Source organism: Furipterus horrens, unplaced genomic scaffold, assembly GCF_987537825.1.
Source record: "Furipterus horrens unplaced genomic scaffold, mFurHor1.1.pri manual_scaffold_11, whole genome shotgun sequence".
Lineage (NCBI taxonomy): Eukaryota > Metazoa > Chordata > Mammalia > Chiroptera > Furipteridae > Furipterus > Furipterus horrens.
This window is the reverse complement of record NW_028327181.1, coordinates 20,730,420-20,749,548: the sequence shown is the minus strand read 5'-3', so window position 1 is coordinate 20,749,548 and position 19,129 is coordinate 20,730,420. Positions and strand designations below refer to the sequence as shown.

At 41.5% G+C, this 19,129-nt stretch overlaps 1 protein-coding gene across 1 annotated transcript in view; it reads right to left on the bottom strand.

Moving 5' to 3' along the window:
• Positions 1-19,129, bottom strand: part of CCDC15 (coiled-coil domain containing 15) — a 45,105-nt gene that overhangs the window by 15,949 nt on the left and 10,027 nt on the right. The window contains exons 5-9 of the mRNA XM_090292531.1: positions 18,061-18,174; positions 13,876-13,998; positions 12,961-13,626; positions 11,061-11,171; positions 9,058-9,183 (exon numbers count right to left, since the gene is read on the bottom strand). Coding sequence (XP_090148657.1) covers positions 9,058-9,183; positions 11,061-11,171; positions 12,961-13,626; positions 13,876-13,998; positions 18,061-18,174 — 1,140 coding nt within the window. The remainder of the gene's footprint in view (positions 1-9,057; positions 9,184-11,060; positions 11,172-12,960; positions 13,627-13,875; positions 13,999-18,060; positions 18,175-19,129) is intronic.

Below are 19,129 nucleotides of genomic sequence, written 5' to 3'. Positions count from 1 at the left end.
TTTAAAAGTTATTTTTCAGGGAAGTTGCAGGATAAAAGATGAGTATACAAAAATCAATTGTTTTTCTATATACTTGCAATGAACAATCTGAAAATGAATTAAGGAAAAAAATCTACTAATAATACTGAAGTAATACTTAGGGATCACTTTTTAACAAGGAAAGTGTAAATTTTATACTCTGAAACTCCAAAAACATTGTTGAAAGAAACTAAAGAATTAAATAAATGAAAAGACATCTCATGTTTGTGGCTTGGAAGACTTAATATTGTTAAATCTGGTCAACAGATTTAATGCCATCACCTTCAAAATCTCAGCTGAATTCTTTGTAGAAATTAACAAGATGATTCTTAAATTCATATGAAAATGCAAGGGACCAAAAAGAGCTGAGATGATCTTGAAATAGAAGACAAAGTTAGAGGATTGCACTTCCCAATCTAAAAACTTACTAGAAAACTAGAGTAATCAAGACAGTGTGGTACCAGCATGATGACAAACATATAGATCACCAAAATAGAGCCCTGACCAGTGTGACTCAGTTGGCTGGGCATCCCACAAAGTGAAAGGTCGCTGGTTTAATTCCTGGTCAAGGCACATGCCTGGGTTGCGGGTTTGGTCCCCGGTTAGGGTACATATGAGAAGGCCACCAATCGATGTTTCTCTTGCTCTCTTTCTCCCTCCCTTCCCCTCTCTAAAAATAAATAAATAAAGTCTTAGGTCAACAAAATAGAAATGACAGTTCAAAAAAAACCTTTCTATTTACACTCAAATGATTTTTGACAAAAGTGCCAAGAGAATTCAATGGGTAAGAATAATCTTTTCAATAAATAGTGTTAGGATAACTGGATATCCACATGAAAAAGAATGAAGTCAGGCCCCTATCTAACACCATATACAAAAATTAATTCAAAGTAAATCACAGACCTAAATGTAAGAGTTATAAAATTATTACAGGAACACAAAAAAGTAAATCTTCATGACCTTGAATTAGGCAATGGTTTCTTATATATGACACCAAAATCAAAAGCCACAAAAGAAAAAGTAGATAAACTGATCTTCATCAAAATTAACAATTTTTGTGCTACAAAGGAAACCATCAAGAAAGTGAAAAGATAACCCACAGAATGGGGGGGGGAAACATGTGTAAATCATATAACTAATAAGGAATCTGTAGTAGAATATATTAAAAACTCACATAACTCAATAGTCAAAAGACAAATAACTTAATTACAAATTAGGCAGAGAACCTAACAGACAGTTTTCCAGAGAAAAAATACAAATGGCCAATAAGACCATGAAAAGATGCTCGTCATTAACCATCAGGAAAATGTAAATCGAAACCAGAACGAGATATTACCTCGCCCCATTAAGGTAGCTATAATTAAAAAGGCAGGTAAAAAACAAATGTTGGCAAGGCTGTAGGGAACTGGCACCCTCCTACACTGCTGGCAGGAATGAGCAATAGGATGGCCACTTTGGAAACCAGGGTGGCAGTTCCTCAAAAGGTTCGGCATAAAGCGGCATGTGTCCCAGCAACTCCACTCCTATGGATATACCCAAGAGAAATGAAAACATGTATCAACCAAACAGCTGTACACAGATGTTCACACCAGCGTTATTCATAATAGCCAAGAAGTGGAAACAATCCAAATGTCCATCACCGGATAAATGGGCAAATAAAAGGTGTTAAATGCATAAGATGAAATACAATATTATCCAATGGGTAGGAATGAAGTACTACTACATGCTGCTTAGTGAAACAGACCAGTCACAAAAGGCCATATATGGCATGATATCATTTATATGAAATGCCCAGAAAAGGCAAATCTATAGAGACAGCAAGGTTAGTGGTTGCCTAGGGTTGGGGGTAAGGGAGAGAGGGAAAGCTGCTAATGAGTACAGGACTTTTGGGGGTGATGAAAATGTTCTGAAATTGATTGAGGCAATGTTTGCACAACCTTTTGAATATATTAAAAACACTGAATTGTACACTTTAAATGGGTGAATTGAAGGGTGTGTAAATTAGTCAATCCTCCTTATTCATATATTCCTTATTATTAATTCACCTGTTTGCTAAAATGTATTTGTAAGCCCAAAATCAGTACTCACAGTGTTCTGTGGTCTTTTGCAGACATGCACAGAGCTGTGACAAATTCGAGGTGCCAGATGTGCACATTATCAGACGACATTGCACAAGGTTTTGTTTCAGCCTTCACACTGTAAACAAGAATTCTTTCCAAGGTACATTCAGTGCCAAGATCTTTGCTTTTTGTTGGTGACTTTGCTGTTTAAAATGGCCCCTAAGCACAATATTGCAGTGCTGTCTAGTATTCCTAAACCTGAGAAGGCTGTGGTGTGTCTTATGAAGAACATGCGTGTATTAGAAAAGCTTTCTTCAGGCATAAGCTACAGGGCTATTGGCCCTGGGTTCCATGTTAACAAGTCGGCAATCGATAGGGTGGAGCAAAAGTAGGTTTACAGTTGTTCGTATGGAAAATAATGCAATAATTAATAAATAATAATACAAGAATAAACTGTTTCGCGTACTCACAACTGTAAACTTACTTCTGCCCCACCCTGTATATTAAATATGGGGTCTTTAAACAGAAATTCACATGAAACAAGGTAATGTAGTGATCAGAGGCTGGCAGGAACCCAGTCCTGGGTTTCCTCCCCTGGGAGCAGTGGTTTGGTATCTGCTACTTCAGTGTCGGGGGCAACTTTATAGAACGTAACTACCATGAATGACAAGATGTGACTGTATACCTCAAAAAGGTATTTTTAAAGTTATTTATTTGCCTGTTTTAGACAAAATTGGAAAATAAGAAATAGCAAAAGGCTAATGATGGCTCTCTCTGGTATTTTTATGGGTTTTTTTCTTTCTGTTTGTTTTTTTCTTTTGCTACAATAAAGATGAAATTATTTTCTGCTTTCAAAAAAGTAAGAAAAACTGGACTTCCAGCATTGGTGAAGGAGTCAGCCCGCTATTGGCCCCTTTCTATCTGATTGATTGTAACTAAAAATGTGGCCTGTGGCAGCTGGAGAGTGTAGGGGGTGGGTATCCTGAAGGTGAGCAAGCTAGAAAAGTGGAGCCTTCAATTCTGCGTGTGACCTGGCACATATCCCAGGGTCACCCCAAGCTGGGCGTGCAGGGCTGGACTTACAGGCATGCAACGAAGGCTCTGAGAACTGACTGACCCTGGAGCCGCAGGCCACAGATGCTGAGAAGCTACTGAGTCTGAACCTAAGCAGGCTAATGCCTGCTAAAACAAACACACAAAAGAGATGAAACATTCTTTAGAGGAGTTTAATTGAAACCAGAGTCTTACAATATAACACTCAAAATTGGACCCAGAAGAAAAAGGTGGCAAGACAATCCAGATATGGGTCCAAAGAGAGAAGCTCTTCCTCTGAGACAGCAGGAATAGGAAGGCTGGCAAAAAGTATATGGCCGAGGCAGTTACTGAGTAGTGGCAGCTCTTTTCTTCAGGAAAGCCAGAGTAGGGGGGAGCAGCAAGAACTCTAAGAGGTGTTAAGGCTTAGAATTATCAGTGTGGGCGATGGGAAGGGCAGGCAAGGAAAATGCTACGCAGTACTGAGGACCCAGCTGGGATCGTAGACGCTAGTATGAATGTAGTTCAAATCTACATGAATAAAGTGTTTTCTCCCACAAGATTCAATTACCCGGGAACCTAAACGGAGAAAGGACTGGCCAGGGGCTGAGGATTTTCAGGGCTAGTGTGGCAGAAGGACAAGAAGGGTGGTGACTGCGACCCCACACGCGCCATGAACAATCAGGCACCCCCTCCCGCGCTCAGTTAAAGCCCGAGCCTCCTCTACAGCTAGTTACGTTGCCTCGAATCCATCTGCTTACGTCTCAGTCTCTCTTCCTTAGAGATGTGAGTGCTGTGCCTTGTTCAGAGCTCCATCTCTGGCATTTAGTACCTAAACAATGGCTAACACCTAACAGGTGCTCAATAAATGTTCGACTGACTCACTAATTCATTCAAGACACATTTAGGAAGAGACTCACAGGTACCACACTGTGCTAAAGGCTGCCCATACAGCGGTAAGTAAAACAGCTGTGTGCCTCCCCTCATGAAGCTTACAGACCAGTGGAAATCATGCAAATAAGTAAATAATTACAAAGTGTACAAAGTGTTTTATGTACTGAGAAGGAAACAGAATACAGGGATTTAAAAAAAAAAAGAAAAGAGGGGAGACCTGTTTTTGATCATTTGCTCAGGGCAGTCTTTTCTAAGGAGGTGACATTTTAGCTGAAACCTGGAGGATAAGAAAGGGCCAGTTTTGTGAGGAAAAGCAGAAACGAATATCCAGGAAGAGAAAAAAACATATGCAAAAGGCCTGCGGCAGGAAAGAGCCTGGCACAGTTCAGGATACATAAATGACGACGTGGAAAAAGGCATGACAGCGGACCCTTGGGCCAGCCTTATCGTCGTCGGCAGCCGTCCGTCTCGAGAGACGATGGCGTAGCTTCTTGAGAGTCTATCTGCACCGCCGAGAATGGCTGTGCAGTCCGATTCGGGAGTGACAATCCCTGCCGCACTTGGTACAGGTGAAGGCAGATGGCTGTTGTTGCTGCTGCTGACGCTGCTTCCGCCTCGATCTTTTCTGGACCGCCTCCTCGTTGCGCGCAGCCTCCGCGCGTGACGTACCTTGCCTGACCGCGAGCCTCCAGGCTAGGCGGTCGTCTGCTTGAACTTCCCATGTGTTGAGATTGATGGAGCATTGTGTCATGTCCTTTTTGCAGATGTCTTTGAACCGCAGTTTTGGGCGCCCTGTCATCCTCTTGCCTTCTGCTAGCTCGCCGTAGAGGAGGTCTTTGGGGATACGGCCTGCATCCATTCTTTTGACATGGCCGAGCCACCTGAGGCGTCTCTCGCTAAGAACTGCATGCAAACTGCTCATATTGGCTCGCTTCAGCACCTCGGTGTTGGGGACCTTATCCTGCCAGGCGACATGCAGGACGCGTCGCAGGCACCTCATGTGGAAGCTGTTGAGTTTCCTTTCGTGCCTTGCGTAGGTGGTCCACGTCTCGCTGCCATAGAGGAGAGTGCTGAGTACGCAGGCTTGGTAGATGCGCAGTCTGGTTTTCTCAGTGAGGCTGGAATTGTTCCACGCTCGCCGGTTCAGTTTGGCCATAACTGTGGCTGCCCTGGCGATTCTCCGGTTGACCTCCAAGTCGACTGACAGAGAGCTCGAGATGGTGGACCCGAGGTAAGTGAAGTCGTTGACAACCTCCAGGGTGTATCCATCGATGGTGATGCATGGGGGAGTCCCCGTGCCTTGAGCCATAACATTCGTCTTCGTCAGGCTGATGGCTAGTCCGAACTCCTTGCATGCGTGGGAAAGGCAAGTGACTAGCTGTTGGAGTCCCTCTTCGGAGTGTGATGTCAAAGCTGCGTCGTCGGCGAAGAGCATCTCACGGATGAGCACCTCTTTGACTTTGGTCTTGGCTCGTAGACGGGCCAGGTTGTAGAGCTTGCCATCGGATCTGGTGTGAATGAAGACACCCTCGCTGCAGTCCTTAAAGGCGTATTGGAGGAGCATGGAGAAGAAGATTCCGAACAGCGTAGGCGCGAGGACGCAGCCCTGCTTTACTCCGCTGCTGACTGGGAAGGCCTCAGAGGTTGCGCCGTTGTAGGACACCGTGCTGTGCATGTTGTCGTGAAAGGACATGACCACAGCAAGCAGATGTGGTGGACAGCCAATCTTCCGTAGCAAGCTGAAGAGTCCGCTTCGACTGACCAGATCAAACGCCTTCGTGAGGTCAATAAAGGTGAGGTAGAGTGGTTTATGCTGCTCGTGACACTTCTCCTGCAGCTGGCGTAGGGAGAAGATCATGTCCACTGTTGAGCGGCCAGCTCTGAAGCCACACTGGGACTCTGGGTAGACGCGGGAAGCAAGGGTCTGCAGGCGGGCAAGAGCGACCCGGGCGAATACTTTGCCGACGACGCTGAGGAGAGAGATGCCCCGGTAGTTGTTGCAGTCGCTGCGGTCTCCTTTGTTCTTGTACATGGTGATAATGTTGGCGTCTCTCATATCCTGGGGGATGTAACCCTCCTTCCAGCAGAGACAGAGTAGATGGTGGAGCGGCTGTAGCAGGACTGGTTTCCCGCTCTTTAGGATTTCTGGAGGGATTCCGTCGCTTCCTGGTGCTTTCCCGCAAGCGAGGCGGTCGATGGCTTTGCCGAGCTCTGCCGCAGTAGGTGGGGTGTCTAGCTCCTCCATGACTGGTAGGTCTGGGATGGCGTTAAGAGCAGTGTCTGTTACGGTGTTCCTCGTTGCGTACAGCTCGAGGTAGTGCTCGGTCCACCGCCGCATTTGCTGTTCCTGGTCAGTGATGACCTCACCTGTCTTGGACTTAAGGGGGGCGATCTTGGAGGGGATTGGGCCTGTTGCCTTCTTGATACCCTCATACATTCCTCGTGCGTTGCCTATATCGGCGGCTTCCTGAATGCTTCTGCACAGGTTTAGCCAATAGGTGTTGGCACAGTGGCGGGCGGTCTTCTGGACTTTGTTCCTGGCAGCCCGTAGAGCTTGAAGTGTACTGGGAGTGGGCGTGGCCTTGTAAGCCAGTAGGGCCTTCCTCTTAGCCTCGATCACGGGTTCCATTTCTTCCCAGTGAGCCTCGTACCAGTCAGTGTTCTTCCGCTCTTTCTTCCCGTAAGCAATAATGGCGGAGTTGTATATGGCGTCACGGAGACGTGGCCAATTGGATTCGATAATGTCATCTGCCGCCACTCCCTCGCCGAGTGCATCTTCCATCTTGTTGATGAATTGCTGGGTCTTAACTGGGTTGCTGGCACAACTGGTGTTGATGCGTGGGCGACCCTTCATCTTGGAGTGGTGCAACCTCTTCGGCATTATGCGCACCTTGCTTACCACGAGGGCATGGTCCGTGTCGCAGTCTGCACTGTGGTAGCTGCGGGTGAGGAGGGTGCTGCCAATATCCGTTCTTCTGGTGATGACGAGGTCAAGCTGGTGCCAATGACGGGAGCGGGGGTGCCTCCATGACACCTGGTGGATCTCTTTGCACTTGAAGAATGTGTTTGTCACGCACAGGCCGTGGTGACACAAAAGCTCAAGCAGTCGCTGACCATTCTCATTGATCTTTCCTCTCCCAAAGTTTCCGAGGCAGGTGGGCCAGGCCATGTGGTCGGCTCCTACTCTTGCGTTGAAGTCTCCAAGGAGATAGAGAGCGTTACTTCTGGGAATCTTGGATAACGCTTCGTCCAGTGCATGGTAGAACTGTTCTTTCTCTTCGGTGGTGGCGCAGAGGGTTGGGGCATACGCGCTAAGAATGCTGACTGGGCCAAAAGTTGTTGACAATCGGAGGGTAAGTAATCTCTCTGTGCCTCCTGTGGGTGACTCTATGGAGTTAACAAGCGTGTTCTTCACAGCGAACCCAACACCGTGCTGTCTTGGTTGGTCCGGAGACTTCCCTTGCCAGTAGAAGGTGTAGTTGGTTTCTCTGATAGTTCCGTTGTCGGCCAACCGGGTCTCCTGTAGAGCCGCAATGTCGATGTTTAGTCGTGCCAGTTCCCTATCGATGACAGCGGTTTTCCTGGCACCCTTGATCCACGGAAGGTCTGCAGTAAGTCCGGGGCACATGGTCCTGATGTTCCAGCTAGCGAGGCGAAGAGCCGGAGGCTTCTTTCTTGTTGTTTGCTTGGAATTAACTGGTGCGGGTGTTTTGTGGCCCACTTTTCGAGAGGCGCCTCTCTGATCCCCACGCACCCAGTGGGGCAGGCGAGCCATGGCGAGACGGTAGCTGTCCAGTGAGGTGCGATGACCTCTCCCACCGTCAGAGGAGACCCCTGGCGCTCGTTTCCTTCGCCAATCGGATGAGCTTATAACCGGTATCTGTCTCCTCCCGTGTTGAGTCGACATCTTGCGATGACGCTGGAGTGTCCTCTCAAGTGAAACTGAAGCTACAGAGCCTGGGCAGGGTGATATGGAGGGTCTGCTGTTGCCCATGCAGCAGACCCCCCCTCTCTTCGCAGCTGAAGGGTCCAAGGGAAAGACAAAGCCAGCCTTATAGACCCCAACTAAAACTCACACAAGAGCGCCAGCTTAGTTCTGAAAACCTCCGCCCAAAGCCTGCTTTCTGCCTCCCTGCCTCCTTTTCTTTCTGCTCTCTTAAAAGGGCGAAGGGGAAATTTCTCTTTATCTCTTTCATATATTGTAACAACACTGGTTGCCAGAAGGCTATTTTAAAAATAACATAAAACCACAATATAGAAATTATCCAGCCAGTGGTAAAATTCTATGGGAATAAACCAGACTTCAGTTAAGCCATGGAAAAATCATAGTAGGCCAAGGTATTTTAATATTTTCTTGAACAACCATTGATCTCAACTCAATATACCAAAACTTAGGCAATATAACAACTCTAACAAGCTCCAGCCCGAAGTATGGACAATTTATTTCTTGGTGGCCCTCCCTTATGTTCTACCAGCTTACTGATGGAGATCTAGTCCTGGTCATCAGGTAGAAGATCCACCTGACCCCTCCCCTTCAAAAACCATCCATTTCTTCTTCTCTCACACCATAAAAGACAATAGCCACCAGAAATACACCTTTTGTAAAGAACATACATATAAAATATAGTTTTTCCAATAGGCAACAAGTACTCCTGACAATACCCTAGGTTTCAGTGACCTAGAGTATCCTTAGGTCAGGATACGTTTAACACAAAATGAACAAAAACAGGAATCTGCCTTTTGCTAGCTTTAACACTCCCAGCTCAGTAAGTGCCTATAATCCTGTTTTAATTATTTCTTCTTCCTTTATATATTTTATTTATTTAATTTTAGAGAGAGTGGAAGGGAGGGAGAAAGAGAGGGAGAGAAACATCAATTGTGGTTGCCTCTCACACACCCTCAACTGGGGACCTGGCTCATAACCCAGGCATGTGCCCTGCCTGTGAATCGAACCAGAGACCCTTTGGTGGACGGGCTGGCACTCAATCCACTGAGCCACATCAGTCAAGGTTGCTGTTTTAATTCTATTGCTCATACCCTATGGCTGCTTTACCTGTCTTCTTCTGGAAGCATCTCTCCGACACTTGGGTGGAAGATACTGATGACCATCCAGAAGCAAATCTCTCCTGCTTTCAGCTGTCCCAACAGATGGCTGCTGCTGCTGCCTGGAGTATAAGCTCTAAAAGACACAAAAGCACCCACCATACTGTATGAGCAGTGGCACAATGGCAGTGAAAATACTGTAGGCTGCAGTGATAGCCCTGAGGTCATCTAAATAGGTCAGAATAGTCTGATACATTATGGAATGAAAGTAGACATTATACTTCTTGCCAGTATTATGGACCTTAGCAGTAGCCACAAAGCAATCGTAAGTTTCTTCATCTATAAAACAAGGATAATAATAGAATCTACCTCCCAGGGTTATTGTGAGAATTAAATGAGACAATAGACACAAAGTTCTAATCAATTTTAGCCATAGCTAAGTGCTTAAGAATGTAAGCTGTCAATTATAATATCAATATTATTGATATTATTAATAAGAGATAATGCTATCATCATCACCATTATTGTTAGTAGCATAGCTCTGGCAAACCCAGATCAAACTCCAATTTCCTTTTTGCTGCTTTTTATTTACTCTACTCTGCTCCACCTGCTCTTTGACAGAGCGTGGATCCTGGATTTCATGTGAGACATATTCATGGCCTGCCAGCAATGAGTCCCCTCTCCATGCTGACTGTCATATTATGTGGCCAGCTCATAGTTCCTGTGCCAACAGGCAACACAAACATTGAACATCAATTTTCCAAGCAGAAACATCATACCAGGGCAACAATAGGTCAGAATGGTGTGATACATCACCGAATGTGAGGATATTATATCTTTGTCCATTATTATTGACCTTAAAGCTAAACCCCTGCAGCACTTACTACATTGCCCTGTCAATCTTGAGCCAAAACACAAGCAATTTACTCCCTGCTACTTGCTCCTCACTAAAGCATGCTCTACTTATGCTCTGGGAGAGGCTAGGTCTTGAATGCTGGGCGAAACATGCCGTTGGCACTCCGGAAGCAATTCCTCTTTAAGACTCTCATCTCTCAAAAAATGAGGGTTGCTTGATATGCTTGCTTGCAAGGGATAACAAAATACAAACCTAATCATCTAAGCAGAAATGATGAGTTAGTGACAATAATGTAGACTTCAGTGACAGTCCCAGAATAATGATACCAGGGTAATTTAACAGGAGTCTGTGTGTGTGTGTGTTTAATATAAAATTTCCCAACACACATCAGAGTAGGAGTCACCCAGCTTCAACAATTAGCAACATTTTATTTTTTCATTTGTCTCTTTTCCCATTTTTTTTCCTGGAGTATTTTAAAGCAAATCCCAGATTATTCTGGCACTTTTGTTTTCTGCATGGAGAAACTCTTTTATCAACAATACATTTTAAAGAAAATAAGGCAACAAGGAAATATTTTTATAATATGCTAGAATTTTTCCAAGGTAAAGCCAGGTCACAAGCTGGTGTCATTTCCACAAGTACTCCCACTTGGTGTCCCCAATAATTCTGTGCACAAACGCTAGAGGTGGTAAAGTTCAGGAAGCTTTGAGGCAGCAAACAGCTTGTTTGGTCTTTCATCATAACTGGCTTGCAAACTGCATGCCTGGGTTTGGTGTACTGCTTCAGTTGACCAAGAGTAGAATTCCTTCAGTACTTATAAAAGAATGTGTAAGGTCAAATAAGTATGCTAAATGACTTGAGTTAAAAAAAAAAAAAAAAAAAAAAAGACTTACTGTTAACCAATCAATATTATACAAAACCTGTCTCTTATTTAACCAGAATGACAGAGGAATGCTTTCTCATCTGGAGTCTTTAGAATGGACTCACTTTGAAGTAACTGTAAACATTATATCCTTAGTCTAACTCTAGAAGCCTTAATTCTATGCATCCTATGTATCTGTGTAGATAGCTTGACAAGCTCCAGCCCAGATCTTAAGTAACTTTGTCTCTGTTGCTCTTTTGGAAAGTGACAGCACTCCCGCTGTCCTCTGCTCTACCTGATCTCCAGGCGCAGCTTCAGGATTAACGTAATGATGGAACTCCAGAGGCAGTTCATCTCTCACTCTCCCTTCTCTCATAAAAGATGATGGCTGCTTGAAAAACATGTTCTAAAGGAACAAAGAAAAAGAAAGAAAGAAATTGTCCAACCAGGGCAACGTGCTACAAATAACATGGTAGCTTCAGTGAGAACGCCAGGGAAATGGTGACGATATTCTGATACATTTTCATCTGAACAAGGATGGCACATTTTTAGCTCAAATCTGTAGACCTTAATTTTTAATCCCAAACCATGTACATGACAAACTCCTCAAATTTTAAGTAATTTAGGATCTGCTACTTCTTCCTACATTATTCATGTAGGGGCAATTGCCACAAGGTAATCCCATGGGCTTCAGCAGAAATTGCGATGTCATCTTAGTAAATTAAAACAGTCTAACTGATTCTACAATAAGAATGTGAACATGACTTATCAGCCTTGTGATGACAGAACTGATTTGATTGATACAGTTCATTAGACCAGGGACTTTTGCACCTGACTCTACACTTCAAATTACCAGTTGCTGAGAATGTCTAAAATCCAGTCACTTTACTTCCTGCTTATCTCTCTCTTCTTCTGCTCTTTCTGATCTCTGCTGAAGGCCTGGTCCTGGAGTTCAGGAGTCAGAGGCTGATAACCTGCCAGAGAAAAGTCATCTTTCCCTTTCTCATATCATATAATAGTATGGCTCCTTGAAGCATATTTTGTGAAAGAAAAAATCAAACTGTAAATGGTCTAGTAGGAGTAATATAATAGCAAGGAGAACCTTATGGTAATTTTTTAAACTCGGGATAATGTGAAATTCTATGAAATAAAACAAAAAAACATACTTTTTTGTCAGTTCTAAGGTCTAGCTGAGAACAATCTTTGCAAACTCCAAACTAACCCCTGAACAACTCAGTTCTTGCTGGTCCCTCTCTTTTCTCCATTCTACCTTGCCCCTGATAGAGGCCTCATCTTGATGCCTGTGGAGAAGATCCAGATGGACATCCAGAGGAAATACCTCTCTCCCTCTCCTCCCAATCAAAATTGATGCTGGCTGCTTTAAATTGCTTTCTAAAAAAGAACAAACACAACATATCAACTGTTCAGTTAAGAAAGACAGGTTAACTAATAATACTTTAGGCTATAATGAGAATTCAGAGTTATCTGAGGTCAGAGTTTAACTGGACATCTTAAGGAATAAAACAAAAGCCTATATATTCTGTTCCACATAAGCCCAGCCACACCCCTAAGTAAGTCACTTCCTGTTGATCCCTTTCTTCTCCTTCTGGCCTAGCTGACCTCTGGTAGAGGGCTGGCCTTGGAACCTGGGTTCACAGATACTGTCGGAAGGTGGTGGGCCACTCCTTTACCCATCTTTCAGCTGTCAGAGAAGATGACAGCTGCCAGAAATAGCTTCCCTAATGAAGTTTTTTTTTTTTAAGATTTTATTTATTTTTAGAAAGAGGGGAAGGGAAGGAGAAAGAGTAGGAGAGAAACATCAATGTGCGAGAGATGTATCGATCGGTTGCTTCTCACACGCTCCCAACTGGGGATCTGGCCCACAACCCAGGCATATGCCCTGACTGGGAATCGAACCAGCAATCTTTCAGTTCACAGGCCAGCACTCAATCCACTGAGCCACACCAACCAGGGCAAAGATTTTTTTTTTTAAGTAAATTGTCCAGACAGGGGTAATATGCTGCTGATATTAGTTTGACTTAATGAGAACTCTGTAGAGTTTTTAGAAATCAACCAGGAAATTATTTTCCCAATTATGAATCTCTAAATCAGCTGCAGTATAGTCCCCGCAAATCCAACTCCAAATCTTAAAATAGCTTATTTTTCTTGCTATGTCTCCTTTCACTCTATTTTACCTGATATCTGAGTAGAAAGTCCTGATCCTGACATTTGGGCAGAGTATTCTGTTCTGGGGACAAAACACACTGGTCTCTGGGTAGAAAATGCTGCTCTTGAAATTTGAGTAGAATATTCTGGTCTTTGGCAAGAATATGCTGGTCTTCGGGTATAAAATCCTGGTCCTGACACTTGGGTTGAATAGTCTGGTCTTTAGGGAGAACATGTTGGTCTTTGCAGAGAAAATGTTGGTAGAGTAGAATACTGTTGTCATGGGGTAGAAAGTTCTGGTCCTGACATGTGGGTAGAATATTCTGGTCTTTGGGTAGAAAAGCCTGATTTGAAGATAGAAAGTTCTGGACTTCCAACTTAATACTTCCATCTTCTAGTTCAATACTCTGGGCTTTCTGCATAATTCCCTGAGTTTCTGTCTTAACAACTTGGGCTTCAGGCTCAATGGCTTGGGCTTTGGGCTCAACAGCCTGGCCTTCCAACTCAACAGCCTGGGCATGTGGCTCAATATTCTGGGCTTCCAGCTCAATACTCTGGACTCCGGTCAAATGACCTTGGGCTTCTGGAAGATAATCCTGGGTTTCTGGCAGAATATTCTGAAGGCCCTGAAGATGTAACTTCTTTGGGTCTTCCTCTTTCATCACAGCAAATAACGGATTTTTGAATTGTATTTTCTGAAACTGAACATAAACAACAAAAATAGAATGCCAGGTAGTAGCAACATTTGAGGTTTTCCACAAGACTCCTAAAATAATCTTAAAAGGATATGGTAGTCAAACAAATTATTAAAATAAAATGTGAAATTATAGTCTTTACTTAACCTAAATCTACAATCCCAAACCAGTACAACAGTACTGGCCTCCCTAGTCCAAATTATAATTAGTCTAACTTCTGTTACACTATCTCCTTTCACTCTGCTTTACCCGAACCCTGCTGATGGGTTTGTCCTTGTCTTCCAGGAGGAGATCCTGTTGGTCCAATGAGACCAAATTTTCTCTCCCTTTCTTGTCTGCTGCACTAGATGAAGATTCCTCAGAGTCAGATTCCTAAAGAACACACAAACAAAAATTTTTTTAAATAAAAAATAAAAAAACCCAAATGTTATCTATTTCGGGTAGAAACAATGTGTTTGCAATTAAATTCTAGGCTTCAGCACACGACTAATATAATTTGGGTAGGTCAGTATAGTCAAATATAAAAACAGGACACTACAAAAGAAGTGTGAGAATGTACACTGGAAACCACACAACACTGTTGAACTGAATTAAAGAAGATCTTAATAAATAGAAAAATCCCCATCTTCATGGATCTCTGAAGATAATATTGTAAAGACAACAATAAACTCCTACATTCATAGTCGATTAATTTTCAAAAAGAGTGTAAAGAAAATTAAATGGAGAAAGAATAGCTTTTTCGAAAAAATTGTGTTGGGACAAGTAGATATCCACATGCAAAAGAATTAAGGTAGAACACTGCCTCATACCACATGTAAAAATTAACTCACAATGGGTCACAGACCTCATGTAATAGCTAAAACTATAAAATTATTAGGAGAATATACAGGAGGAAATTTTCATGACCCCAGATTAAGCAACAGTTTATCAGCTACCACACAAAAGAACAAGCAATGAAAGAGGAAAAAAAAGATAAATTGGACTACACCAAAATTTTAAAGTTTGTGCCGCAAATGACAGCATAAGGAAGTGAAATGACAACCCACAGAATGGGAGAAAATACTTGCAAATCATGTAACTGATTTATATCCAGAATATATAAAGAACGCTTATAATCTGATAATAAAAAGGCAAATAACCCAACTACAAAACGGGGATCATATTAACACTTTCTCCACAAGAAATATGTAAACGGGCAATAAGCACATGAAAAGGTGCACAAGATCATTAATAACTAGGAATATACAAATCAGAAGTAGAGTGATACCACTTCACACCCACTAGGGTGGCTATAATCAAAAAGACGGACAACAACAAGTCTTGGAGAGGATGTGAAGCAGTTGAAACCCTCACTGCTGACAGGAAACAGCCTGGCTGTTTTCCATCAGCAATAATAATAATAATAAACACAAAGTTATCAAATGACCCAGAAATTCCGCTAACTAGAGAAATGAATATCCATACAAGAACATGTAACAACTGCTCATAGCACAATTATTCATAAAAGCCACTAAATGGAAACAATCAAAACGTCCATCAACTGATGAATGGATATACCAACAGGACAGAGCCACACAACGGAATATGACTCAGCAATAAAAGGAAGTGCTGAAGCACGCTACAACATGAATGAACTTTGAAAATACCATGCAAGGTAAAAGAAGCCAGTCACAAAAGACCACATACTATGATTCTATTTGCATAAAATACTGCAATAAGCAAATCCACAGGGACAGAAAGCAGATCAGTGGTTGCTCAGGACTGGGGAGAGGGACAGGAGAGCACAAGAGTGACAGCTAACAGGTACAAGGATCCTTTCAGGGGTGAAGAAAATGTTCCGAATTAGACTGTGGTGGCAGTTGCACAACCCTGTGAATATACTAAAAACCACTGAGTTGTATATTTTAAACGGGTGAATTGTTAGGTATGTGAATTATATCTCAATAAAATTTTTTAAAAAATACTAGTGATAAGCTTTACCCTTAAACCCACCCTTGAATCGCTGTGGATAGTCCTAACGAGCCATTACTTTTTCCCTCTACGCTTTACATTGCCCTGCCTGACTTTCCGTAAATTTATGGTACTACGCAGTACTTAAAAGACCCTGGTAAACCTTAAAGGGTAATTCCTCTTTTGTTGCTATATTTATCCTGATGAATGCTGGTTTCCTACAAAGTGCTTTCTGAAAAAAATCAATACAAATATAAATGGTCTAGAGAAAGCAATATGCTCATGAGAGTGAGTTTTTATGAGAGATCTGGCATGATCTTAGTAGGTTATGGCAGTCTAATACAGAATAAAGAAAAACAAATAGTTCTACTTCAAATGTACAAACAAATCATTCACACATCAAACATGGAGTGAAACAGGTTGTCATTTATAAATGACAATTTACCCCTATACTAGCCAGTAACAATTTCGGAAGGCTTATGATTTTGTCTTGGTGACCTGACAGGAGACAAGCAAGTATATTTTCTATTTATATCTTCAGATCTGGAGCAACAATAACAACCAGACAGGTTCTAATGTCAGTAAAAATTTAAGTCTAACAAGGAAATGACACAAGAATTCAAATAGGTTATAGATTGTTCTCCTTCTGAATGGAAAGATTCCCACTTCAGACAACTGAGGTAGGAGAAAAGTTCAGATTTGAGGGAGAGACTACATACTTGATATAAGCGATAAGAAAAAACCTCACTAATTTCTTAATCACTCTAAATTATATAGAGTAGATTTTTTTCTGATGTTATACCTGAAAAACACACATGTGATCCTTGGAATCAAGCAGCCAGCCTGAATTCATCATCGTCATCGTTATCATAATAATAATGTATAACGCTTAAATGGCGCCTTTGACGGATAAAACTGGTTTATGTAAGAATGCTGTCTCAGACTTAATCCTCCTCCCTTCTACTGGATCATTATTTCAGTCAGACCTGTGAACAGTACTCTTCGTGGAAAAACAATGGAACGGTTTGAACATGCTCCCTACAATATAAAATATCAGTCTCTAAAATCTGATCACCCTTTTTTTCTGGTTAAAATGCATCCAATCGCCTCATTCTAACAGTTCCCCGGAATCAATCTAATGGCCCAAACTATAGCACAGCCCAGTTCAGGGTAGGTACGAAAATTGTCAAGATACTCAGCCACCGAGAAGAATTTAGGTACACAAGAAACTCTACTTTGAGTCACAATAAGGCAATGGTAGAGAAAGGTGACCATTCTGAAAGCATCTAAGATGGAATGCCATATATGGAGATACACCAACATCCACTTGTATTTTTATATTTAACTATAAATTTCTTAATAATGGAGAGGGAGACATTATGGTTTAGCATTCTACCAACTGCAGCCACGTAAGTGACAAATGTTTTTGACTGTCATGTCGAAATACTTACGGAAAAAATACAAACAATAAAAGGTATATGCATAATCTAGGAAAACCTAAAAGAACACCAGTTAGGAAGCGAAACTGAGAAAGAACTAAATAAGACTCAGGGTTGACGACGGGAAAAAGATAACAGAGTAAAAAGATTAATGGTCCATTTTTCTAGGTACTGCCTACCAAAACTTGAAACTAATCCTAAAATTAAGCAAACACAGGAAAGCACATGAGTTTAGCATCCATATTTGTGAACACCGGAATAAGTAGGCACAGAACAATGTTATTTTACACGTACAGCCTTAACTGTCCTTTTAAGTCTAGTTTCACATTTGAGTTCCAATTATTTACTTACCTTATTTTTGATCAAAACAATTTCTTTCTTTAAGAAACAATGGTATTTTTTCCTAATTAGAAAGCAAAATATATACAAGACAGAAAAATTTTAAAGAAAACTAAGAGAAGAAAATAAAAATCACCTGTAATAAAACTACTCAGAAATAATCAGTATTAACTTCTTGGTCTGTGCATACAGCATTCTCTCCCCATTTCTTTATTTTCCTTTACTTTCTCCATAACACTTATCATTTGAAATTATATTCTATATAGACTATAATAGATAGCTATTTGCTTATTTATTCAATGTCTCCCCACTAGCACAGAAGCTCCATGGGGGATCTTTGTCCATCTTTTCACTATTGTAAATCCTGCTCCTGGAGCAATGCCTTGGCAATTGCAGATATTCCTTAAATACTGGTTGAATGAATTTTTTAATGAGATTATATTGTATTAATTCTGTATCCTACTTTTTTCACTGAACTTTGTATCACAGACACTTTCCCGCATCTTCAGATGTTCTTGAAAGCATATTTTTTAGACTGGCTCTATAGAAATACATCATAATTTTGTAGCCATTCCCTACTATTGGATATTTAAGGTCATCTCCAATTATTCTGTAGTTCTAAATAATGGCAAGATGAGGTATAAATCAATCTTTATCTGTATTTTAATCTCTATTTTTAAAAATAATTTATTAAAAATTAGTTTACCTCTTGGGTGGGCAAGCTCTTCCTTGTATCATCTGGAAACACTGATGCATTTTTTTCATTCACGGTTTTAAAGGATGCCAGCCGGTGACGTGCCTGTTTCAGGGTTTGACTAAGCTGCCAGGGGAAGGAGGGAAAAAGCAAACAAAAACTGGCTGAAGTCTTAATACCAAATCCATTAAGATGTTCCAATACAAAAACAGGCCCCTATTATTAATAAATGTCAGACCTAAGACAAGAGGATTACTTGCAAAGGAGACTGTGATCTGCTGATAGTGTTTGTACATGAATTTTGTTATTCTGAGAGACTGGTTTCATAACTTGACTGTAAGTGCAATTACTTAAATTGTTTTATAATAATGTATGTTTTATATTATGTACACAAAAATATCAGGACCCGAAAGTCTGAATTAATACACTTAGAAATTACTGAACAGACACATTCCTTACTTCTATCCATCTTCTCAATAAGGAGCTACTTCTTCAGCTGGTCCTTGCACGCCTAATTACCTTTCATCACTCCTCGCTAGATGTCTCTGTTCCTAGTCCACCTAAAATACTTTTTTTCTATTTACATAAACCCCTCCTTCACCACTAAGTTAACTAAGAACACAAACTCAAACATCTCAACAGAATCAATTAGTTTTAAGTATGCTAAGTAACAGCAGATGAGTATTAATACTAAATATGTTGACTGTGTGTTTATTCCTAATCTCTACCCAGTGATTTCAGTAAGCACCTATTTTAATTTCCTTTTCAGAGAAGCAAAGCCTACTTTATATCTCACAAATATGTGCAGAATGTTCTGTTAAGGAAAATACAGAAATGAGCAAAGTACCTTATTTTTTAGGCTGCGCACTATATAACACATGGAAGAAAAGCACATCCCTGCACCACTCAGTAAAATTGAAGCAAAGCAGGGACCGGTTCTAACCCAAACAGTGAAAGTTTAGATATTAATTCTCCCTTGAATGGAAATCATGACTATGATTTATAGCTATAAATAATGAATATTTTATGAGTTTTACTAATAGTGAGCCAGGGATAAAAACACTCTCACCATCAGCCCAGC